Source organism: Cololabis saira, chromosome 13 (assembly GCF_033807715.1).
Source record: "Cololabis saira isolate AMF1-May2022 chromosome 13, fColSai1.1, whole genome shotgun sequence".
Lineage (NCBI taxonomy): Eukaryota > Metazoa > Chordata > Actinopteri > Beloniformes > Belonidae > Cololabis > Cololabis saira.
Genome location: NC_084599.1, coordinates 1,923,991 through 1,947,500, shown reverse-complemented (window position 1 = coordinate 1,947,500; position 23,510 = coordinate 1,923,991). Strand labels below are relative to the sequence as shown.

The 23,510-nt window shown below is 41.5% G+C and overlaps 2 protein-coding genes across 2 annotated transcripts; both read left to right on the top strand.

The window, feature by feature from the left end:
- The first annotated feature begins 782 nt into the window (after nucleotides 1-782).
- Nucleotides 783-7,017, top strand: dr1 (down-regulator of transcription 1). The gene is made up of 3 exons (XM_061737365.1): nucleotides 783-1,441; nucleotides 1,538-1,701; nucleotides 5,956-7,017. Exons 1-3 carry the CDS (start codon nucleotides 1,222-1,224, stop codon nucleotides 6,097-6,099), a joined length of 528 nt encoding a protein of 175 aa, XP_061593349.1. The 5' UTR covers nucleotides 783-1,221; the 3' UTR covers nucleotides 6,100-7,017.
- Nucleotides 7,018-22,247: 15,230 nt separating this feature from the next.
- On the top strand, nucleotides 22,248-23,004 carry si:ch73-389b16.1 (uncharacterized). Its single transcript, XM_061736958.1, has 2 exons — nucleotides 22,248-22,451; nucleotides 22,561-23,004. The coding sequence occupies exons 1-2, from the start codon at nucleotides 22,271-22,273 to the stop codon at nucleotides 22,776-22,778; spliced, it is 399 nt and encodes a 132-aa protein (XP_061592942.1). The 5' UTR covers nucleotides 22,248-22,270; the 3' UTR covers nucleotides 22,779-23,004.
- Nucleotides 23,005-23,510: the final 506 nt, after the last annotated feature.

Sequence of the window (23,510 nt, the reverse complement as noted above, 5' to 3'; positions counted from 1 at the left end):
GAATGGGCGTAGGATTAAATAAGTTTAAACTTCTTCCTACTCCTTTTTTGGCACATGTAAATTAAGATAGCAAGTGTTAAAAGATGAAATTCTTTGTTTTGGTGTTTTGTTTTCTTAAACTTCTCATGAAGTGTTGTTTTTTGTACATGTACAAAAATAAAACAAATCAAATCAAATATGTATGTTGTATTCTCTATTTTTCTTATTTTTGTGAGGGGGGATATATATTGTTTTTCGGCACTACCTTGTTCTCTATAGCTGATATAACATGAATTACTCCTATGTGGGATCAATAAAGTCCTTATTTTTGCCATCTGACAAAATTAAATATGTTATATTTGGTGCCTAACTGTTTCCCAAGTATATTAGTGCGTATGTGAATGAATAAATGAGACGTAAAGCGTACATTTATTTGTAGAAAGGCGCTTTATGAAAATAAGTCCATTTACTTGTATTAGTTTACAGCGCAGTCTTGCCACATCCAATATGGCGGCGACGTTGACGTACGGCTCAGCGCCCGATGCGGCGTCTACGTATCGCTACCATGGATCTATGATCGACGTATATACGCCAGAATCACCCACTGAGAAAGACGACGAAGAAGAAGAATTCGTCGTTTCCTGCTCCGTGTTTGGCGTCATATCCGGACAAAATTAAGCCAATTTTAAGGATGCATAATCTTAAACTAGTTACTACGAGATTTAAAATTGCGTTAAACTTCCGCTTATTCTTGTGGTTTTGTGGGATTTAAGTTTTTCTGGGGGGGGGGGGGGGGGGGTTATTCCTTTCATCTGCCAGCTAATTATTGGCCTTTGCAAGGGGCGCTTCATTGTTAGCACCGTGTTAGCCTCGTCGGAGCAACGAGCTACACAGTCAAGTTTTCTTTCTTTTTTCATTGTTAAAGTGTTTTTGTTCTCTTGTGTGCCCTTATCAAAACGTTGTCTTTTTTGTCTTCAGTCTGACACGGGTGGGCAGCAAAAACAGGCAACTATTTTAACACGCATTGTTCTTGGCTTTCTTGTTTTTAAGTAAAAAGCAACTCGGTTAACTTTGAGGAAACCCCTTCATATAACTTAATGCCGAGGCTGTCTTGACCTGGCGGGATACTTTAACTCCATCAACTCAATAAGCATTTAAACGGATATTGTGATATTTCACGATACTGCCAGAAAGTGAAGTTATTTCATTATTATACTATATTGGGTCTTCTTTGGTGAAACGATGGCTTCCTCCTCTGGAAACGATGACGACCTCACCATCCCTAGAGCAGCCATCAACAAGATGATTAAAGAAACTCTTCCTAATGTCCGAGTAGCCAACGACGCCAGGGAGCTGGTGGTTAACTGCTGCACGGAGTTCATCCACCTGATTTCATCCGAAGCCAATGAAATATGCAACAAATCAGACAAGAAGACCATCTCTCCCGAGCATGTCATCAATGGTGAGTCATAGTGATTACCCTCTTTGAGAAATAGGCATGTATCTTTCTTTACAACATTGAAAATGTACACTTTTAACTCAACTTTTTGAACAACAGCCCTTGACAGCCTTGGTTTCGGATCGTACATCACAGAGGTGAAAGACGTCTTGCAAGAGTGTAAAACTGTTGCTCTGAAAAGGAGGAAGGCCAGCTCTCGATTAGAGAATCTGGGTATTCCTGAAGAGGAGCTCCTGAGACAACAACAGGAATTATTTGCCAAGGTATGATGGCGAAAGAAAAGACACTACATGCTCAATATGCTCCATGAATCATTTCTTGTGTTTGTGAGGGCTTGTTGTGAAATGCTACATGATGAAGTACGAGTACCTTCAAAAACGACATGATTGCAATAAGATGATTTTCAAATCTGGGATTGTAAGATTAATTGGTCCAAAAAATCTATTGTTTTTATTTTTGCCTCAATTCTTGTTTTTGCAAAATATCAGGGATTCCAGAAGATCATGTTGCGGGTAGTATCTGTTTTCCTACTTGAATTTGACCTTGTAATATCGCTTAAGTTGAAAAAATATTACACTGAAATGTATACAAAATAATATCAACACAAGGTTAAAAACAAAATTACTCAACAAAAGTCACCCTAAATTTGTATGACCATTCCTCAGGACAAGGACAGATACATTTATTTTTAAGCAGTCACTTCTGATTAGGTTTGAGAGTTATGTTCCTGTAAAAATACTGGAAATGATTGTGACTGGTAAACTTCAACAACACGACAAAGTAGGGGTGGCCAAATGCCTGGTTATGTATTGCACCATTTTTGGTGGTTACAGATGAATGAAAAATCAGAAATCTTTCATCAATTGACTGTTCAAATAAGACACAATATGAAATACCTTTTTTCGTTAATGGAGACCACATTCTCTGCTGCTTATTTTTTGAGGTACGTTTTGCAAACTCAAAACCTGCTACTAAAGTAGTTTATTTTCTTGTTATGCCTATTATCTTGATGACACCGACAAATCTTCCATAGGCTATCTAATACAACTGTAGAAATTGTGTAGCGTATACAGATGTGGACAACTTTTGTTGGCTTAAGTTTATTTTTCTTTAAATCATAAAAATCACTGGGAGAGGTGGAAACTGAAAAAAAAATCAGTTTTAATCTGTTTTTTTAACAACCTTGAATGAGGAACATATGACTGGAAAAAATGGTCTTTTATTTGAAAGATACGAAACAATACTGTGCGTTGTTACAGTTTGTAACGCTTTATAACTGTTTAAGTTTTAAAGAGAAAGCCAGGCCAACCATTTTCCACAAACTGAACTAAAAGTACCGTATTTTCACGACCATACGGCGCACCGTGTGAAAAGGCGCACCCTCAGTTTTGTGTGTAATTTTTGGTTTTAAAACACACATACGGCGCGCAGTCTACAGACACGGAGCTGCACACACGCGTGTGGCAAAACACACATGCGCTGCAGAACACGCACACAAGTGTGCTTATTTAAAAATAGAGCGGGAGCAAAACTTAGTTTGATTGTACTTTATTTCAGTTTTTACATTAATCAAACCCTTCAAAGTCCTCATCCTCTGTTTCTGCATTAAAGAGCTCCGCTAATTCAGCTGCGCCAGTCCGAATTTCCAGACCTGTCTCAGCCACTTGATCATCATCCTTTCATCCAGCCACCCCTTTTCATTCGCCGTTATAATTACTCCGGCTGGAAACGTCTTATGCAAAGTTTTTCTTTTAAAAATCACCATAGGCGTTTCTGTCCATCAGCGTGGCAGGCAAGCACAACATAAATGAGTATGTGTGTGTTTCGCGCCGCGAAACACACGCGCATGTTGGGGATCCGGTACCGGGGTTTGTAACCGACAGATATCGCTGAAAATCTCGGGGGGGGGGAGCTGATCCGACCTGGGACGGGCCCCAGAAATGCCAGCTCCCAAAGCGGTCGGGAACCTGGAGAATTCGATCGGACCCGCTTTGGGAACCAGGAAGTCGGGCTGGAGCAGCGCGCATCACCGCGGCTTCAACCAGGAAATGTGACCGGTTTCCGACCGGTGGGGACCGGAGGAATGCGCCTGGACTGGTAGCAGGGGCTCCCGGGGAAAGACCAGCGGCATTTCAGCCGGATCTGCCCCGGGGATGCGGCGATCGGACCCCGCAACCCCACGGCGGGCGCCCGGCGCACAGATCGGCTCCGGGGCGCATCCTCTGCGCATCGTCGATTACCGGGGATCAAACTGACAGATTTCACCTGCTGCAACCCCACAGCAGGTGCATCCTCTTTCCCGACATGCAAAACACACAAGCGCTGCAGAACACACACACAAGTGTGCTTATTTAAAAATAGAGCGGGAGCAAAACTTAGTTTGATTGTATTTTATTTCACTTTACACATCAAGCAAATCCTTAAAAGTCTTCATCTTCTGTTTCCGCATTAAACAGCTCAGTGGATGGTCTCATTCACGTCCGCAACTCACGGGGGCTTCACCCGCCCCCTTCTCTTTTTACCGTTCTCATGGTGGCCGGTCTTATATTACCGTAATTCAGGTAATAGACACAGCGCACCGTTTCATAAGGCGCCCGGCACATTTAAAAAAAAAAATAAAATTTATGTGCGCCTTATGGTCGCGAAAATACGGTAAATGTCAAGTTTGCATTATGCATCTTCATACAAGTACAAATATTTTGCCACAAACTGAATAGTTTCTCTCATGTATGATTTGACTTTTTTCTTTTCCAGAAATTTAACAACTGAAATTAAATAAATAAATAAAAGTAAATAAATACATACAATTTTACATCATGAAAAAGATTGATTCATGCTCACCTTATAAGTGTAAGAGGAGATTTATTTTTGTTTGTTTTTGTTTGGTTATTTTGGTAATTCAGGGTTCATTATTTTATAAATATATTCTTTATATTCTGATGTAAATCAGGGACTATAATGACCTTGTCAGTTTATCTGTAGTGATTAGTCTGTTTTAGATTGGGCGGAGTGATACGCCACAGTACGGTGCTGTGTTGATGTTCTAAAATCCTACACTGTATTAAAGTACACTGGAACTCAGCAGAAGTTGTCCCGTGTTTATCCTACTCACGACCCGAAAAAGGTTTAATTTAATAAGGTAAGGCTTAACTCTACACTAGCCTTACATAAGTAAAAGTTCAGAGCTCAAAACCCTGCAATAGTCCCGTGATCGGGGTCCAGCACCGTTTCCCCCTCCCCGGGGGGTGGGGTCCAGCACCGTTTCTCCCTCCCCGGGGGGGGACCCCCCCGCCCCCTCGACACACTCCCCCGACGCGGGAGTGTGTCCCCCGCATATTTTGACACATATGAATCCAGTGACTTAAACCGAGAAGGAGGGGGTTTGGATGGCATCATTGGAAAAAAAAAAGTTTATTTTTGGCAAAACCATCATTTTGTTCCATCTGGAAAGATCGTCTTCTATTTTCTTTAAAAGTTAAACATAATTTAATTTTATTAACTCTGACAGCCTAGGTGAGAAAAAAAAATCCAGAAAATCACAGTCTGATGTTTTAAAAATATATTTGCAAATTATATTGGAAAATAAGTATTTGGTCAATAACAAAAGTCCATCTCAATACTATGACAGAGGTCAAAGGTTTTCTGTAAGTCTTCACAAGGTTTTCCTCACTGTTGCTGGTATTTTGGTCTGTTCCTCCATGCAGATCTCCTCTAGAGCAGTGATTGGTCCGTTCCTCCATGATCTCCTCTAGAGCAGTGATTGGTCCGTTCCTCCATGATCTCCTCTAGAGCAGTGATTGGTCCGTTCCTCCATGACCTCCTCTAGAGCAGTGATTGGTCCGTTCCTCCATGATCTCCTCTAGAGCAGTGATTGGCCCGTTCCTCCGTGCAGATCTCCTCTAGAGCAGTGATTGGTTCGTTCCTCCATGATCTCCTCTAGAGCAGTGATTGGTTCGTTCCGCCATGATCTCCTCTAGAGCAGTGATTGGTCCGTTCTTCCGTGCAGATCTCCTCTAGAGCAGTGATTGGTTCGTTCCTCCATGCAGATCTCCTCTAGAGCAGTGATTGGTCCATTCCTCCATGCAGATCTCCTCTAGAGCAGTGATTGGTCCGTTTCTCTATGATCTCCTCTAGAGCAGTGATTGGTCCGTTCCTCCATGCAGATCTCCTCTAGAGCAGTGATGTTTTGGGGCTGTCGCTGGGCAACACGGACTTTCAACTCCCTCCAAAGATTCTCTATGGGGTTGAGACTGGCTAGGCCACTCCAGGACCTTGAAATGTTTCTTACGAAGCCACTCCTTTGTTGCTCCACTCGTGTGTGTGTGTGTGTGTGTGTGTGTGTGTGTGTGTGTGTGTGTGTGTGTGTGTGTGTGTGTGTGTGTGTGTGTGTGTGTGTGTGTGTGTGTGTGTGTGTGTGTGTGTGTGTGTGTGTGTGTGTGTGTGTGTGTGTGTGTGTGTGTGTGTGTTCTTTACCTTAAGTGATCTGCTTCCCTCCCTTGTCCTAACTGCTTGTGCAGGCCCGGCAGCAGCAGGCAGAGCTGGCCCAGCAGGAGTGGTTGCAGATGCAGCAGGCGGCCCAGCAGGCACAGATGGCAGCATCTGCAAGTGCAGCTCAACAGGCTGGGTCCTCCCAGGATGAAGATGAGGAGGATGACATGTGATTTTAGGATACCATTTGATTTGTCCAGATTTCTTGATACCCTGTTTACATTCAAATCTCCCAGTACAGTCATTGGCAGAGACATGAAATGTATTTGACTGCTTCAAGTTGCAGATTTACAATGAATGTTGAAGAAAAGGAAGAGGGGGGGGGGGGGGCTTTATCCTCACATCCACACAGCTGAAAATGATTTTGATTGATTAACCTTTTGTTCCCCTTTTTTCTAATTGTTTTCAGATTATGTTGTGTGTTTTTTTGTAGATTTCTGCATGTAATTTGAATTGACTGAAGGCAGGTGTTGTATTGTGTTTGGTGATGACATAAAAACTCTACCCCTTAAATTACTACACCAAATGATTTGTAATTCTCAGAACTCTTTCACATTGAGTGATATTGGAGGCTTGCTCTCAATTTATTCCGGGGCATGTGGATTTTCAGTTACTACCTACTTTGTTAAAGTGGACTATACGAGAAACTGTTTCTGTTGAATTCAATTTGTTTTCTAGAAAAGAAAAATGTAAATTTAGATCATTTGGATACTTTGAGTTTTTTCTCCCTAGAAACACCCACAGTATTTGTAATCAGCTATACCTTTTGAGAAACTGAATGTTTCTCTTATATCACCAAAGACAGTGGACAAGCTAACCCCAGCATTTGTTTTTGAAGGTGTATGCTGTGCCAATTTTCATTGACTCCAAATCAATGTACACAACATTAAGTTGATTAACCAAGATCTTTATAAGATGCGTTCATATACAGGCTAAATTTATTTCCTCTGTCAGCACAGCATCAAAACATTTACAGCATGATTTTGGTCAATCCTCAGTGTCAAAACATGCAATATATTGTGATACACATTCACTTGCCTATACTGCAAAGTTGTATTCTTTCAGCAATAAAGAATTGTTTTTATAGACAACGGTTACTTGTTAGTTTTCAAAAATCTGAAACAATGTTGTATACATGTCTTACCCTGTGCATCTGCTGTTTATAATGTGAGTTAGAAGGCATGGAGTAGTTTTTTTTTTAGCTTAATTTGGAATAACTAAGCTTGGTTATACTGTATACAGTTACTTATGATCACTGTTTAAATCACATCTGCTTTTCTGTGTCATAGAACCAGTCCCTCTAGCATTATGTGCCACTTGGTCACCAAATGCTTTAGTTTTCTCACAATGAACTTCTTGCTCAAGCCTTAATGTAGTGCCACCACATGCAATTATGATTATTTTATGATGCATTGTTTTAGGTTGCACACATTTCTTTCCGGCACTGATGAATCCCTGGTTTCACTTCTAGCGTTTCCATAACACTTTTGGCCAAAAGAAAATCGAATCTGAAAGTTCGATAAAGGCAGAGAATGATCTTTTAAATGATTATTCTGAGGTAAAACCTTTATGTAATGTAAAATGAAGTAGTAGTGTTACAGCACAGCTGGATTGTGTAAATGAGCACCAAAACAGCAGCTTTGATTGCTTTGCAAGCCGATGGACTAGTGCTGTCAAGAGATTAAAAAAAATTAGATTAATTACTTAAGATCTGTATTAATTCATCTAATTAATCTCACTTTGAAATTGTCTGAGAAAAAACCCTCAACATGAGGGGTTTACCTTTAATGCATTACATTATTGGGGCAGATCAAAACGATATATATATATATATATATATATATATATATATGTATGTATATTTATATACACACACACACAGGACTGTCTCAGAAAATTAGAATATTGTGATAAAGTCCGTTACTTTCTGTAATGCAATTAAAAACAAATGTCCTACATTCTGGATTCATTACAAATCAACTGAAATATTGCAAGCCTTTTATTATTTTAATATTGCTGATCATGGCTTACAGCTTAAGAAAACTCAAATATCCTATCTCAAAATATTAGAATATTTCCTCAAACCAAGTAAAAAAAAAAATTCATAACAGCAAAACAAAATCAAACATTTGAAAATGTCCATTACAGAAAATAAAGAACTTTATCACAATATTCTATTTTTCTGAGACAGTCCTGTATATAACAAAACAAAGTGGCTTTATAAAGTGTTTTTTTTTTTTTTACAGAGTTGAACATATGCAGTCCTAGCCATTTAGCCATTTACATCCACTTGGCAAAAACATTGGCCGCCAGGGTCGCAGATGTGCACATCAGCGTGGTGCTCTCCTCCAGTCCAGTTTGGGGAAGAGCGTTGCTGATGATGCACACCAAAATGTTTTTTTGAACCAGATTGTAAATGTGATTATTTCTGCTCCAAAGATGGACATTTTAACATGGGAGTTGATAAAGATTGACTTACTTTTGCAGCCAGCCGCTAGTATTCAGTCAAGGAACTGCAACAAAATTTAATTCCACATGAGACTCGATGTGGAAATAGATGATTTTTGTGTTTTGTTGTTTTTTAAACCAAGTTTATTGGCACTTCAAAAAAGACCTACAGCAAACAGTAATAAAGATATATTCATGAAATGAAAGGGAACATATTTCACAATATAAAACAAAACAAAAAACATACGTTACATGTATACTGTTCTCTGCTGCAGGGGGAATAGGCTGCATAATTTTTTTTTTGCAGTGCGATGGAGGACTCTCCCTTCCCCCTTTTTCTGGATGTACCTTGTACACCAAACCTGTATCACCAACACATTCCAATACCACATGTGGTTCTTAACTCCTTGCTGGATGCACCTTCCCTTGCCTCTGCCTATTCCTATCCCTTATCCACACCCTCTCCCCTGGCACTAAGGGTAGGGCTTGTGCCCTTTTGTCATAAATCATTTTGCTTTGGGTGGCTGTTTCGTAGGCAAAACATAAGTTTTGATGGTGGTCCCTAACCCACCCCTCCAGGTCATGGCAGAGGAGTTCGTGTTCAACACCCAGGTTCACATCGACTGGCTGTCTCAAATGCTGCCCAAACAGGTATGATGGAGCATACACTGTGGCACTATGCAAAGTGTTATTGTATGCTTATAACAGCTCTGGGAGCAACTCTCGCCACCTTGGTTGTCTCTCTGCCTCAAGTGAACAAAGCATTTGCAGCAGTGTCTGATTCAGTCGCGCGACTCCACCATTTCCAGCTGGCTGCTATGGAGTGGTTTTACTTTTTGTGATGCCATAACACCTGCATAACTGGTACATCAAAGCTGACTCAAAACTGGCCCCTCTATCTGGGTGTAGCCTAGTTTTGTGCAACAAAGGGAGTGCTGGTTCAGTTATTAGAGTTAATAATAATTGTATTACGATGGTTACTTATTATTAATAATGATGATGACTTATCAAAATGAATAAATCAAAACGGGGCACCTCCTGACTTATCAGGAAATAACTAAACAGCACAATCAGTCTCAAAGTAGCTGTTATTCCATACGTGCCCTTTGAAGTTTAAAAAATTGGTCTCTAAGAACAGGCAGTAATCTACATTTACCAAGATGTTGAGACAAAGTCTTAAGGCTTTATTTTCATGTATATTAGGCCCACTGATAACATGAATCTACATATCCTGCCTACCTGAATACAACAAGGTTTGTATTAATAAAAACAGACTAGTTCTTCAAAGTTTTAAAAATACAATAATGTTTTTTAGATGTAAAACAGACCAAGCCTTATAAAGTTTAAATATGGTTCTCTAAGACCATTCAGTAATCTGTATCTGGATATTGACACAAAGTTTTAAGGCTTTATCTTCATGTGAAACCAGCCAATCAAAGAGTAAATATAATACACATGTGAGAACACACTCCCATCTGCCATAAGGTTTTTCGTCATAAAAACAGACCCCGCCTTTAAAGTTTAAAAATACAATAAGGTTTGAGGTTTTAAGGCAAAGTATTCATGTACAGTATAACCCCGGATAACATGAGTCAACAGTGGGGGCACCCTCCCGTCTACCTGATACAATAAGCTTTGTACCACCCCAAGCCTTTAAAGTTTAAAAACTGGTCTCTAATGGCACTTTTCCACTTGTATCTACTCAGCTCTACTCATCTCAGCTCAGCTCCACTCAACTCGGCCTGGTTTCTTTTCCATTACAATTCAGCACCTGGAGCAGAAGTAGGAGGTTGGAGTGAAGCTGCTGGGACGTATTTGATTGTGTATCTAAACGAAGAAGACAACACTAAAGATGTGTCCGTTTCACAAAGCAGGTTTAGTGAAAACTCTGAGTCTGTTAACCCTGAAATGAGGGAAACTCTGAGTTTTCCGTTTCACAAAGGGAGGTAACTCAAACCAGAGAGAGAGAGGTAACTCTAGCCTGTTTCACAGAGAGAGGTAACTTAAGCTCTCAGTCATTTACCGTAGTAACAGACGCTCTGAACCTAACCTGGTCAGTTACCGTAGTAACAGACTCTCTGAACCTAACCTGGTCAGTTACCGTAGTAACCTGGGGCCTCATGTACAAAGGGTGCGTACGCACAAAAACATGGCGTAGGCCCTTTTCCACGCAAACGTTCAGATGTATCAAGAGTGAAATGACCGTGGAAATGTGCGGTGCCTGACGCCAACTTCATGGCTGGCGTACGCACGTTTCCACAGCTATTGGTCCGTTGGCGACACTTAGTGGTGATGCTGGGAAACTGTTAATAATGAGAAAACAAGTAGCCCTCAGAGTGATGTGCACATCAGAGACACACTGATGAACAATTAACACATTCAACTGTCTGCAATTACACGAGTGGATATAAAAGCAAAGTGGTGCAGAAATACCGTTAACAACAATAGCAGCTTTGGCAGTGTTAGAAGATATCGCAAATGGCGCAGTAAGAAGAGAAAGAATATTTAGCCGGTTTTCCTAATGTAATCGGAGCTATCGACTGCACACACATGGCTATAAAAGCACCATCACTGGATGAATATGTGTACGTTAACAGGAAGCATTTTCATTCCATTAATGTACAGATTATATGATTAATTTATGTTATTTGTGAAGTTATTTCCTGGAAAAAGGGGATCAGATAAGATTCTTCTTCTTTCTGCTTGCTTTTCATTCACGAGTTAAGAACATTTGTAATTGTATTGAATTATTTTATTTTTTTGAATGAAATAAAGAATATTAAAAAACAATAAAAAAATATGTCACAGGTGTCAAACTGAATCCCAGAAGGACCGGTGTCCTGCATGTTTTAATGTTTCACTGCTTTAACACACCTGATTCTAATTAATGATCGTCACCAGCTTGTCATCAAAGTCTGGATAGTTCTGTTGATGACACAGCTCCTTGTATCACGGTGCAATTAAACAGGGAAACCGGCCCTCGAGGGCCTATTTAAACATATTTGCATATTTAAATGTAGGCGTGGACAGGGAGGAGTCTGGTACTCCTACATGTGCGCTCAATTCCACGTTGATTGGGATGTACAAAGGAAATGTGCTTGGATTCATGCCTACGCACAGTTTCATACATCTGGATTTTTTTGTGCGTAGGACGTTTTCTGGATTTAAGCGTACGCCATGTTTCAGTAGGAAATCCACGCAAGTCTTTGTACATGAGGCCCCAGGTCAGTTACCGTAGTAACACACTCTCTGAACCTAACCTGGTCAGTTACCGTAGTAACCTGGGGCCTCATCTATAAAGCTTGCTTGCGCAGAAAAAGCGCCTGAAAGTTGCGGAAGCCGCCTTCTACGCAAATCCTCGGATCTAAAAAGAAAAAACTAACCGAAAAATCTGCTTATCTTTACGGCAACTAGGACCCTCCCGTAAGAATTTACTTAAGACACGGGGAACTGGCCACGCAGGGTTTGAGGTGGTGAAATGAAGCCAGATTCATGTCATACTCTTAATAATGTCATCACATATCACAAAATATATCAGACTTAAAATAATAAAATAAAATAATATAGCGCTGATCGTGTTCCTCTGTGTGTGAAGCTCAGTCAGGACTCTGGTGCTGCTGGAGCTGCAGCCGCGGTGCAGGACACGCCGGGAACCTCCTTCACCGCTTTAGGACAGAACAAATGAGGGGCTGCGTTTAGGGAGCCCCACGGAGCCCCTCATTTCTTCCCTAAAGGGACTCAGATTTGTTTTCATATATATGAGTTTTACGGGCGCGTGAAACCTTTAGGTGCGGGTGTAAGCCTAAATTATGGCCCCGCGTTAAAACGACGCAGAGCCTACGGCGTAGGGTACGCGGCGACGCGCACCTACGCCGTAGGCTCTGCGTTGGTGACGCAGAACCATAAACCCGCCCTGAGCAGCTCTGAGGGGAGACGGGAGGGGAGGAGGGGGAGCGGGGGGGTGAAGCGGGGCTGCGGGGCCGTTCTCGTATCGCTCTCATACAGTGTCTTGATAATTTGCAATTTAAGGCTGAGCCTACCGTTAGTTTTTAAACTGTAAAAAGTAAGGGGAAAATAAACATGATTTTGAAAAGACGGGGGGACGTGTGTGTCCCCCTGTTGCACTGGGGAACTCACGGCGTTCCGCGCAGCAACGGCGTGCTGCCACTCACTCGCTTTATTTTATAGGACTATTTATATATACAAAATAATGTGGTTTTCCTGTCCTCCTCCTCATCAACAACATCTAGATCTCAGATCTCAGTGAAATTCAGTGGCACGGTGGCTCGACACGTTCATTCATTCATTCTGAAGCCAAACAGGTTGCAGGAAGCCCCTGCGCATGCTCAGCAGGCTCATTCATATGCAAAATGATTCCATTTTCGGTAGAAAGTGGGCGTGTAGAGGGAGGGATACCAGGCGGATTCACGTGCGCAACCTTCCAGCTGGACTGTGATTTATAAAGAGAACCTTACGTGGAAGTCTGCGTGCACGCGGTTTTATAGATCCGGATTTTTTTTTGCGCCCGCCATTTTCGGCTTTTGAGCGTACGTGCACTTTTAGTATGACTCCTACGCAGTCCATTTTAAATGAGGCCCCTGGCCAGTTACCGTAGGAACACACTCTCTGAACCTAACCTGGGGCCTCATCTATAAAGCTTGCTTGCGCAGAAAAAGCGCCTGAAAGTTGCGGAAGCCGCCTCCTACGCAAAGCCTCGGATCTAAAAAGAAAAAACTAACCGAAAAATCTGCGTATCTTTACGGCAACCAGGACCCTCCCGTAAGAATTTACTTAAGACACGGGGAACTGGCGACGCAGGCTGTGAGGTGGTGAAATGAAGCCAGATTCATGTCATACTCTTAATAGTGTCATCACATATAACAACATATATCAGACTTATAAAATAGTAAAATAGTGCTGATAACGGAGCAGGCGGCGGGGGGGGCGGGGAGGGGGGGCTGCCGCTCCGAACCCACTACTCCACGCCGAAGAGGAAAAAAGAAAGTGTTCTGATTAAAATAAGGAAAGTTGGACTATATAACAATTGCGTTCATAAGGATAAAGTTTTAAAAAAAATAAAAATTAAAGAAATAGTCCCTTCTCCCCGTGTGTGTCTGCCTGTCATGCACGGGTACGTGCGCTCATGTTGTTTACTTTTAAGCCGGAATTATGGTTCTGCGTCACACCAACGCAGAGCCTACGCCGTAGGGCCCGGCGTAGGTTGCGCGTCGCCGCGTACCCTACGCCGTAGGCTCTGCGTTGGTATAACGCGGAACCATAAATCAGCCTAGAGCAGCTCTGAGGGGAGACGGGAGGGAGGAGGGGGAGCGGGGCTGCCGGGCCGCCGTCCCGAGTGTTTTGATGATTTGCTGAGCCTACCGTTAGTTTTTAAACTGTAAAAAGTGGGGGGGACAAATACATCATTTTGAAAAGTGGGGGGGGGACATGTCCCCCCTGCCCCCAGTGGAAATTGCGTTGTGCGATCGTGGCACTAACGGGCACGACGTGCTGCCACTCACTCGCTTTATTTTATACTATTTATATACTTTTCCTACTTTTACTGTGACCACCAAATAATCTCGTTTCACTGTCCTCTCTCCACATCATCCACAACATCTAGATCTCAGATCTCAGCGAAATTCAGTGGCACGGTGGCTCGACACATTAATTCATTCTGACGCATTCATCCGGATTCATCCCTAACAGGCTGCAGGAAGCCACTGCGCATGCTCAGTAGGCTCATCCATATGGATTTATGGGCGTGTTGAGGGCGGGATATGGGGCGGAGTCAGCTGCGCAGCTTTCCAGGTGGACTGTGATTCATAAAGGGAACATTGCGTGGAAGTCTGCGTGCACGCGGTTTTATAGATTCGGATTTTTTTTTGCGCCCGCCATTTTCGGCTTTTGGGCGTACGTGCACTGTTAGTATGAATCCTACGCACTCCATTTTAAATGAGGCCCCAGGTCAGTTACCGTAGTAACACACTCTCTGAACCTAACCTGGTCAGTTACCGTAGTAACAGGCTCTCTGAACCTAACCTGGTCAGTTACCGTAGTAAAAGACTCTGAACCTAACCTGGTCAGTTACCGTAGTAAAAGACTCTCTGAACCTAACCTGGTCAGTTACCGTAGTAAAAGACTCTCTGAACCTAACCTGGTCAGTTACCGTAGTAAAAGACTCTCTGAACCTAACCTGGTCAGTTACCGTAGTAACAGACTCTCTGAACCTAACCTGGTCAGTTACCGTAGTAAAAGACTCTCTGAACCTAACCTGGTCAGTTACCGTAGTAACAGACTCTCTGAACCTAACCTGGTCAGTTACCGTAGTAACAGACTCTCTGAATCTATATAATCCATGGAGTGCACGGACACAGCCGTGACGTCAAGCCCAGAAAGAGACTTTTCTTTGACTTTTCTGGCCGTTATAAAACATTTTTTTTTTTTTTTTTTTTTTTTAACAACTTTATTTATCATTTTTCCATATCAAAAATATCTGCATCATTAGTTATGCATTTCTTACAAAAGTTGTAACCCCCCCCCCCCCCCCCCCTCCAGGTGGCATCCCCACAAACACATCAAAAAACAAGAAAAAAAAGAAAAAGGAAAAAGGACAGACAGGAAAGACTCAAATCTGTGTCGATCATTAAAGTCATAACACCAACATTTTGGACCTTTGGCATAGAGAGAAAAAAATTCCAACAGTCAGGATATGGGCATTAAAAATATTTTTAGGCAAGAAGTTAAGCAAAAGGCAGGCTCTTGACATGATTTATGAACTGTGACCAGGTTCTGTTATATTTATCCTCCAACCCATGTACTGTATACCTAATTTTTTCCAGAGCCAACCCCAACATCACCTCTCTAATCCAATGAACATATGAAGGAGGGTTTTTCCCTTTCCAATTCAGCAGTATCAGACGACGAGCATGCAACGATGCAAAGGCAATTGCATTCTTGTGGAGGCGAGACAACATCAGCTCATCAGAAGCCACACCGAAGATAGCTATCAAAGGGTCAGGTTGCAGTGTTTTGCCAGAAATGGCTGAGAGTGATTGAAAAATTGAAGACCAAAAACCACACAGAGATGGGCACGACCAAAACATGTGTCCCAAAGAAACAGGAACATATTGACATCTAGGGCAGTTTGGTACAACATTAGGATACAATTTAGACAGTCTGTCATTAGAATAATGCAATCTGTGGACAACCTTAAACTGAATCAGGCCATGCCTGATACAGAGAGAAGATGTGTGTATACGCTGTATGGTATTTTTCCACGTTTCTTCCGGTATTATCACTCCGACTTCTGCTTCCCATGCCGTTTTGATTTTGTCCCATGTATGAGGGCAGCTATCCAAAATTAATGAATATATTTTTGATATCCCTTTTTTATTAAATGGATTCACATTGAGGACTAAATACAGTAGGTTTTTAGAAGGTGGGGTTGGGTACCCTGGGAAAAACCTAGAGGCAAAACTCCGAACCTGAAGATACCTGAAGTAATGAGATTTTGGCAAATCATGATCGTCGCATAGAAATTTAAATGATGCAAAGCCCTCGTCAGTGAAAAGATCTTGAAAGTACACCAAACCATTTCTGCGCCAAACTGCAAACGCCTGATCTATTTGAGATGGTGCAAAAAGATGATTACACATTATTGGGGAAAAGCTACATATATTCGTCAAATTAAAATGTTTTCTGAACTGATTCCAGATTTTAATCGAGTTTTGGACCACCAAGTTAGAGTTCAGTTCAGATGCTTTAATATTCAGTGGGAGAGGGGCAGTTAGGATTGAAATCGGGGAAAATGGGAGCGTAGCTCTCAGTTCCATATCCGCCCAGACCGGACCCTCTTTATCTGCAAACATGGTGATCCAATATGTCAGCTTAACAATATTAGCTGCCCAGTAGTAAAACAAAAAATTAGGTAAACCTAAGCCACCATCAGATTTAACTCTCTCTAGGCTTGCCTTCTTTATATGTGCAGGTTTTTTATTCCATATGAACGAGGAGATAAAGCGATCCAGCTGAGCAAAATAAGATTTTGGGAGAAAGATGGGAATCATTTGAAATAAGTAAAGAAACCTGGGCATTACAGTCATCTTCACTGCATTTATTCGCCCTGCCAGTGAGAATGGAAGTTTCGACCATCTATCAAAATCCTTTTTAGTACGGTCTAAAATAGGCCTGAAGTTATGTTGAAAAATAGCCTTAACTGACCCTGCCACTTCTATTCCCAGGTAAGTAAACTTGTCCTGTTCAATTCTAAAGGGCAAATCTTGATAAGTGATCCGTTTCGCCAGATTGTTCAACGGAAACAGTAAAGATTTCGACAGATTAACTTTGTAACCTGATATGCTACTGAATTTTCGCAGCCAATGGAGAAGGTAGGGTATGCTCTTAATTGGGTCCGATATTTGCAAAAGCAGATCATCAGCATAAAGCAATGTTTTATGATCTGTTTCACCCCTGGAAATACTCTCAATCTTGTCATCAGACCTAATAGCAATTGCCAGTGGTTCGATCGCAATGTCAAACAGGAAGGGCGACAGACAGCAACCTTGTCTTGTACCTCTATGAAGCGAAAAATATTCCGAGATCAGGCCGTTTGTCCTGACTGCAGCCACAGGTGTTGAATATAGGACTTTGATCCACCTACAAAAATTGGGACCCATTCCAAATTTTTCTAATACTGCAAAAAGGTAGGTCCATTCGATTCTGTCAAAGGCCTTTTCTGCATCGAGGCTAAGAATAACTTCAGGTTGTACTGTAGAATGGGGAGAAAACAACACATTGAATAACCTCCTAATATTAAAAAATGATTGGCGTCCAGGGATGAAGCCTGTTTGGTCCTCATTTATAACGGTGGAAATTATAGGGTCCAATCGTTGCGCAAGGGCTTTAGTCACCTGTCCAGCTGGGCGTGAAGGACACAATTAAAGTCTCCACCTAGAATTAATTTATAGGAATTAAGGTCCGGGAGAATTGAAAAAAAATTTGCAAAGAATTGCGCATTTTCCCAATTTGGTCCATAGATATTAGCCAATATCAATGGTGTGTTAAACAGTTTGCCCACTACAACAATATATCTACCATTAACATCTGATATTACCTCAGAGTGCTCAAATGGGACCCCTTTCCTAATTAGAATTGCTGCTCCCCGGGCTTTATAGTTAAAACGTGAATGATATATTTGACCAATCCACTTACAACTTAGTCTTTTATGGGAGTTAATGTTTAAATGTGTCTCCTGTAGCAATATTATATCAGGTTTTAGTGATTTCAGATGACTAAATATTTTGCTCCATTTAACCAAATTATTCAACCCTTTGACATTCCAGCTAATAAAAGAAATTGCTCCTTGCTTATTATTTACCTTATCCAGAATCACATTGCATCAATTTGAAATGAAGCGGCCCTACATGTTGGTTATATACAAATACTCCAGTGTGTGTTTGAGTCAAACCATAAACCACAAATGAACCCAAAAGACAACTAACAGAAACAAACGAATAAACATAGATAAACCCCTTACCATCCTGGATCCCTGGGCTGGTCTTCCCTAAGCCTGAGACTGCTCTAAAAACCCTCCTCTCTCTCCTAGGCATATAACACGTCTACACTAACTTCAACTCTTACATGAACACTGCAAAGGCAGAACAAAATGTAATAGGGCTTTCCTCTCAATACTGTTACTGCTGCATGTGTGCTGGCGCTTATCTGGTCACAGTAAAGCTCTTAAGACTTACAGTTGGAAGATATCCCCACAAAAAAATAGTAAAATCAAATAAAATCACTTATAACGGTAGTGATAAGGGGGTCAAATAAAAATAGGAATTAGAAAATAAAGAAAAAAATACTATTAGGGCTATGTCAAATTGGGACTTAAACTAAGGTGGCAGATGGAAAGGAAAACATAAGGAGAATATTAACATTTTTAAACAATATATTCTCCATGCCACGACGCCTGCATTAACCCTTCACATATTGCAATGAACTATGCATATCCATTCAGCATGGGTCCTCAGTCCAGACTCCTTTTTCTTTTTTTTTTTCCCCCCTCACCCATTTATAATATTAAGAGAACTGAAATATATCACTCAGCATTGTATATAGTACAAACGTAAAATGCACCCAACTGCAGTGTGATGACGTTCACCAGTCAAAATATAAAAATATAAAAATATAAGTCAGCATGCACAGACTGTCGCGCAATCAACACGCAGCATGCAGGATACCTGTTACGGCCCCGTGATTCAAATTTGCCTTGATCGGGTCTTCAAAAGATACCTGCTCGCCAGCTGGAGTCGTGATCTTCAGTGTGGCCGGATACAGTATTTCACGGCCGCGCACCGGCGGAGCAATCTCCGCACCTCGGTAAAGGCAGCTCTCTTTTTTCTGACGGCAGCCGAGTAATCCGGGTAAATGTAGAAACGCTTGCCTTTATGAGTGATGGGACCCGCACCCATAGCCTTCCGCAGGACATCCACTTTCTCCTGGAAGTAGTGAAACTTGATAATTACTGCGTCCCCATCCTTCGGTCTCGGCTGCAGGCTCCTGTGCACCCGGTCAAGTGTCGGCGCGTAGTCGAGGGCCAGCGCTTCCTTCAGCAATTCAGCCATGGCTTTCTCCGGTCGGATGTTTCCAAACCCCTCTTCCACTCCGAGTAGTCTGCAGTTATCTCGCCGCTGCCGGGACTCCAAATCTTCTGTCTTATCTGTCAGCCGGGTGACTTGCGTAGTTAACATTTCAACTTTAGTTTCAAGTGCTACAACCCGGTTAGAACAGCCATTCGCTTCCTCCTCAAGATCACCAATGCGGGTGAGAATGCGGCGTTTTCTTTCCGAACTTCTTCAATCACCTTCGCAAACTCTGCGCGCACATTCAGGATTTCTGACCTTAAATCAACCGCCAAGTTGTCCATTTTCTTGTGCAGTTTATCCGCAGCTTCCATCACAGATGAGTCGATCTTCGTTACCACACTACGCTCCGTTTGTTGTATGGCTGCCATGATTGTGTTGAGATCCGACCCCGACCCCGCTTCAGCGGCTGGATCCACATCAACCGAGCCTTCAGGGCTTCAGGGCCTGGCTTCGGCTTTGGCAGTTTGGGCATTTTAAACAGCCTTGAATTAAAAAAAACACTGCTAATCCGAGGCACTTTGTAATTTAGAGACACGTTCGCACCGAGAAGGCCGAGTAGAAGAGGAGAAATATTAAATAAATGTTCGCACTAAGCAGAGCTCACAAAAACACGTCCTCACATGTCGCTGCTCAGCTGCGCCCCCGTTATAAAACATTTTTGACGGATATAAAGTCCATGACTTAAAAATATAATTTTTCCCAGTGGCCAGCCGCGGTACTGCAACAAAAAATCCCATGGGGCCCAGAAAGCTTTTTTCCCATAGACCGCAATAGTAAAAGAGAAGCCTCTAAAACTGTTCACAGGACACCTCCAGCTGTAATCACCGGCAATTACTAATCTTTGTATTCTATATTTTAAAGTCATGGACTTTATATCCGTCAAAAATGTTTTATAACGGCCAGAAAAGTCAAAGAAAAGTCTCTTTCTGGGCGTGACGTCACTGCTGACGTCACAGCCGTGTCCGTGCATTCCACAGATGTATTATATTAATATATATTATGTAATTATATTATATTAATACATTAATAATATATGTAATACTATACATGTAATAATATACATGAATTAATATATTATATTAATACATATTATATTAATACTCGCGTCATTGCCCCGGGGCATGATGGGAGGCCCCAGAGCATCATGGGAGGTGATACAACTGCGCATGCTCTATGGGCCCGTGTATGCGGAAGTAAACCCGTCAGAGATTTTTTCAGCGTATGCGCTGGCTGAGCAAAATGCATTGAAATGAATGGGCGGCCATTTTCAATCTCCCATCCAGTTTTATAATAGATCCATGGGTTGCACTGGTGCTGGGGACAGCCAGGCCTGCAGCCACGGTGCCAAGACACGCCGTGCCAGGACCTCCTCGTCACCCACCGCTTCCAACTGTAGAGTGACTGAGGACATAACAAATACGTCCAATGTGATCATAAAACAGCCCAAGCCTTTGAAGTTTAAAAAAATGGGAGACATAAACTTAAGCTTTTTGCAAAAGTGCAACCTAAATAAGAATCACTGACCAAACACATTGGTTTCCGATCGGCATTACCGCTGACTGAACAGATGAGGCACCAAGCCTAACTAAGCATGGCTGTTAGCCTGGCAGAGGTGTCAAAAGTATTCACATTCATTACTCAGGTAGAAGTATAGATAGTAAAGTTTAAAAATACTCCTGTAGAAGTTGAAGTATCAACTCAAGTTTTTTACTCAAGTAAAAGTATAAAAGTACTGGTTTCAAAACTACTTAAAGTATAAAAGTAAAAGTAATGTAAGGGGGGAAAAAGCCATTAAGGACAAAAGCCATTGAAAATGAATGCATCTTAGTATAATGCAAATATATTAAAGAAGCATATATGTGTACTATTGAGCATTAACATGTGTTTCAGAGAGCAGAAGATATGATGACTAGTTGCCTATAAGCATTGTAATGGTGCAAAAATTCAAACTTCAGAGGCGTGTTATCATTTATCCTAACCTTTATTGGAATGTACATCCAAGTTTAGTTGCAGGAATCTGAGGGCAACGGATGTAAGAACAAAACTGGACAAGAACATCTGTGCTACAACCAAATTCACTCTATCCGGAAGGAGCAATTTAACTAGATAGTTTTTTTTTAAAGGCCGGGGCTGTTTTTAAAATGTAAGGAGTAAAAAGTACAGATAATTGCGTGAAAATGTAAGGAGTAAAAGTAAGAAGTCGTCTGAAAAATAATTACTCCAGTGAAGTATAGATAACCAAAATTTCTACTTAAAGGAGCATGAGGCTCCTTTTAAGAAATGAGACTCTCTAGCGCCACCTTTCACCACGACGGCCGTCGGGGGTACTGCAGCCAACAGCGAAGCCAGCACGGGAGAACGGGGAGAACGCGCATGCAGCGTCATGTGACGTCACATCCGCAGCCCAGCACGGGAAATTCCGGCCCGGAATTGCAGCACATTTTGCAGCACACATCCTGTTCAAGGCAACGGAGAGATACGCTAGAGGGCTCATTCTTTTTGGTTTGGAACGCTTCATCTGACATTATTACTAGAAAACTTAAAACGTATACAAATTTTTTTCATAAATCCTGCCTCAATCCTGCCTCATGCTCCTTTAAGTAAGGTAATGAAGTATTTGTACTTCGTTACTTGACACCTCTGTAGCCTGGCATGGAGCAGGCTAGCTACACAGGATATATCGCCATGGTAACTTATGTGCTACTGCTTTTGTGAAACTGACACATGGCTTAATTCAACCAGGATACGTGAAAAAGTGCGGCTTACTGCTCTGCAGCGTTTCTTTGTTTAATAAATCATATTTTTTTGGAACTCATGCCACCTCCATCTCTTGCATCCGGGTCTTACACAGACCAGCCCTGAAAATTAGCATCTGGAGTGTGACTTTAAGGGCTTTGCATGGCAAGTCTTATGACCATCTAATTGTCATGGTGCATACTTAGAGGAGGCTGTGTTCAGATGACTTCCAGGCATGTGCTGAGGTTATGGGCTATAAAAAGCCAAATATCAGCAGTACAACTGAAACACAAAACAAACCAATCATTCATGTTCTTCTGTAGTAGAAAGAGAGGTTTGTGCTGCTCAGTGGCTTCAAGCATTGAGCATTGTTAAATGATGGAATTATTCTTAGATGTAACATCAGTCTGCCTTGTGTTCACAAAAGCTACTGGCTGTTGAACTCAACTGCAACAAGTCATCCTGGTGTTGAGCTTCAAGTTGTGCTGTTCAGATTTACAGATTGAAGAGCGCTAATATGAGTAAGTGTCATGGTGAGCTGACCCAGAGGGAACAGGAGTTGCTGAAAATTCGTCGGGATAGCGACACTAAAGCTGCTGAACTTGTCAAGATGGAGAAAATGTTACAACAAACCAAGAACATGTTGGACAAAAAGATGGAATCTACTCCAGATAGCTTGGGCTACCAGGAGAATATGGGTCTGTATTACAATAGAACCTTCTTATTCCATATTTCGTTCCTAAATTGTTGTTGGTGTGTGAGGTGTGTGATACGTATCTATTGATTTCTTATTGGTTGCTTTTATAGTGGAAGACCTGGAGGAGAAGGTGCGATCCAGCAGGCGATACAGGAGAAACTCCCTCCATCACACACAGATGCTGGAGAGCCAGATGAAAACGGTGAAAGGTGAGCTGGTGGGCACACTAGACCACCTCCAGGAGCTGAGGAATGTTTTACGACGTTCACAGCAGAAAGCAGAGGAGCGGAAAGCTGCAATGGAGAAACTGGCGGCAGGGCTCAGATGAACAACCTCCTCCGTGGCTGCACTTTTTTCAAAATCATTTTTTCACCTTTCAACATCCAATATATCAGATATCTTGTATTCTGAAGATTGTGTGCTGTAATTAGATTGAAAAAACCCCGCCTGCACACAGGAAATCTTTGAAGAAGAGTTGCCCCCCCCACACAAACATATTTAATGTATGAGTGCACAACATATCTGTTAGTGTCTTGACTATTGCATTGTACCTGTCGTAAACACAAAAATTTTGTCATTTTACTATGTCACATACTAAGAAGTGAGAAACTGAACTTTTAATTGTTGACTTCTAACTAATATTTAAATTGTTTCTATAGTTCCATTCCAATGTATGTTATGAATGTACAGAAGAGCATGTGATTTTGATTTTAACTTAAACATTGAAATGAAAGTGATGTGAAAGAAATAACTTGTGGAGTTATAATAACGGCAAAACCAATAAAATGAATATTATCATATCTATGTTACTTCTGATGGATTGTTTATTTATTACAATATTCTTTTTCAGAAAGGTGACTGGACTGGTTAAGGTTTTATCCTCACTTTCTAGACCGCTATGGTTAGTTTTGAGACATATACTGTATGTACATAGACATATATACGTATATATGTATACATATATGTATATATACATATATACAGTACATACATATATGTATACATATATGTATATATACATATATAATACATATATATGTTTATGTATACGTATATTGCT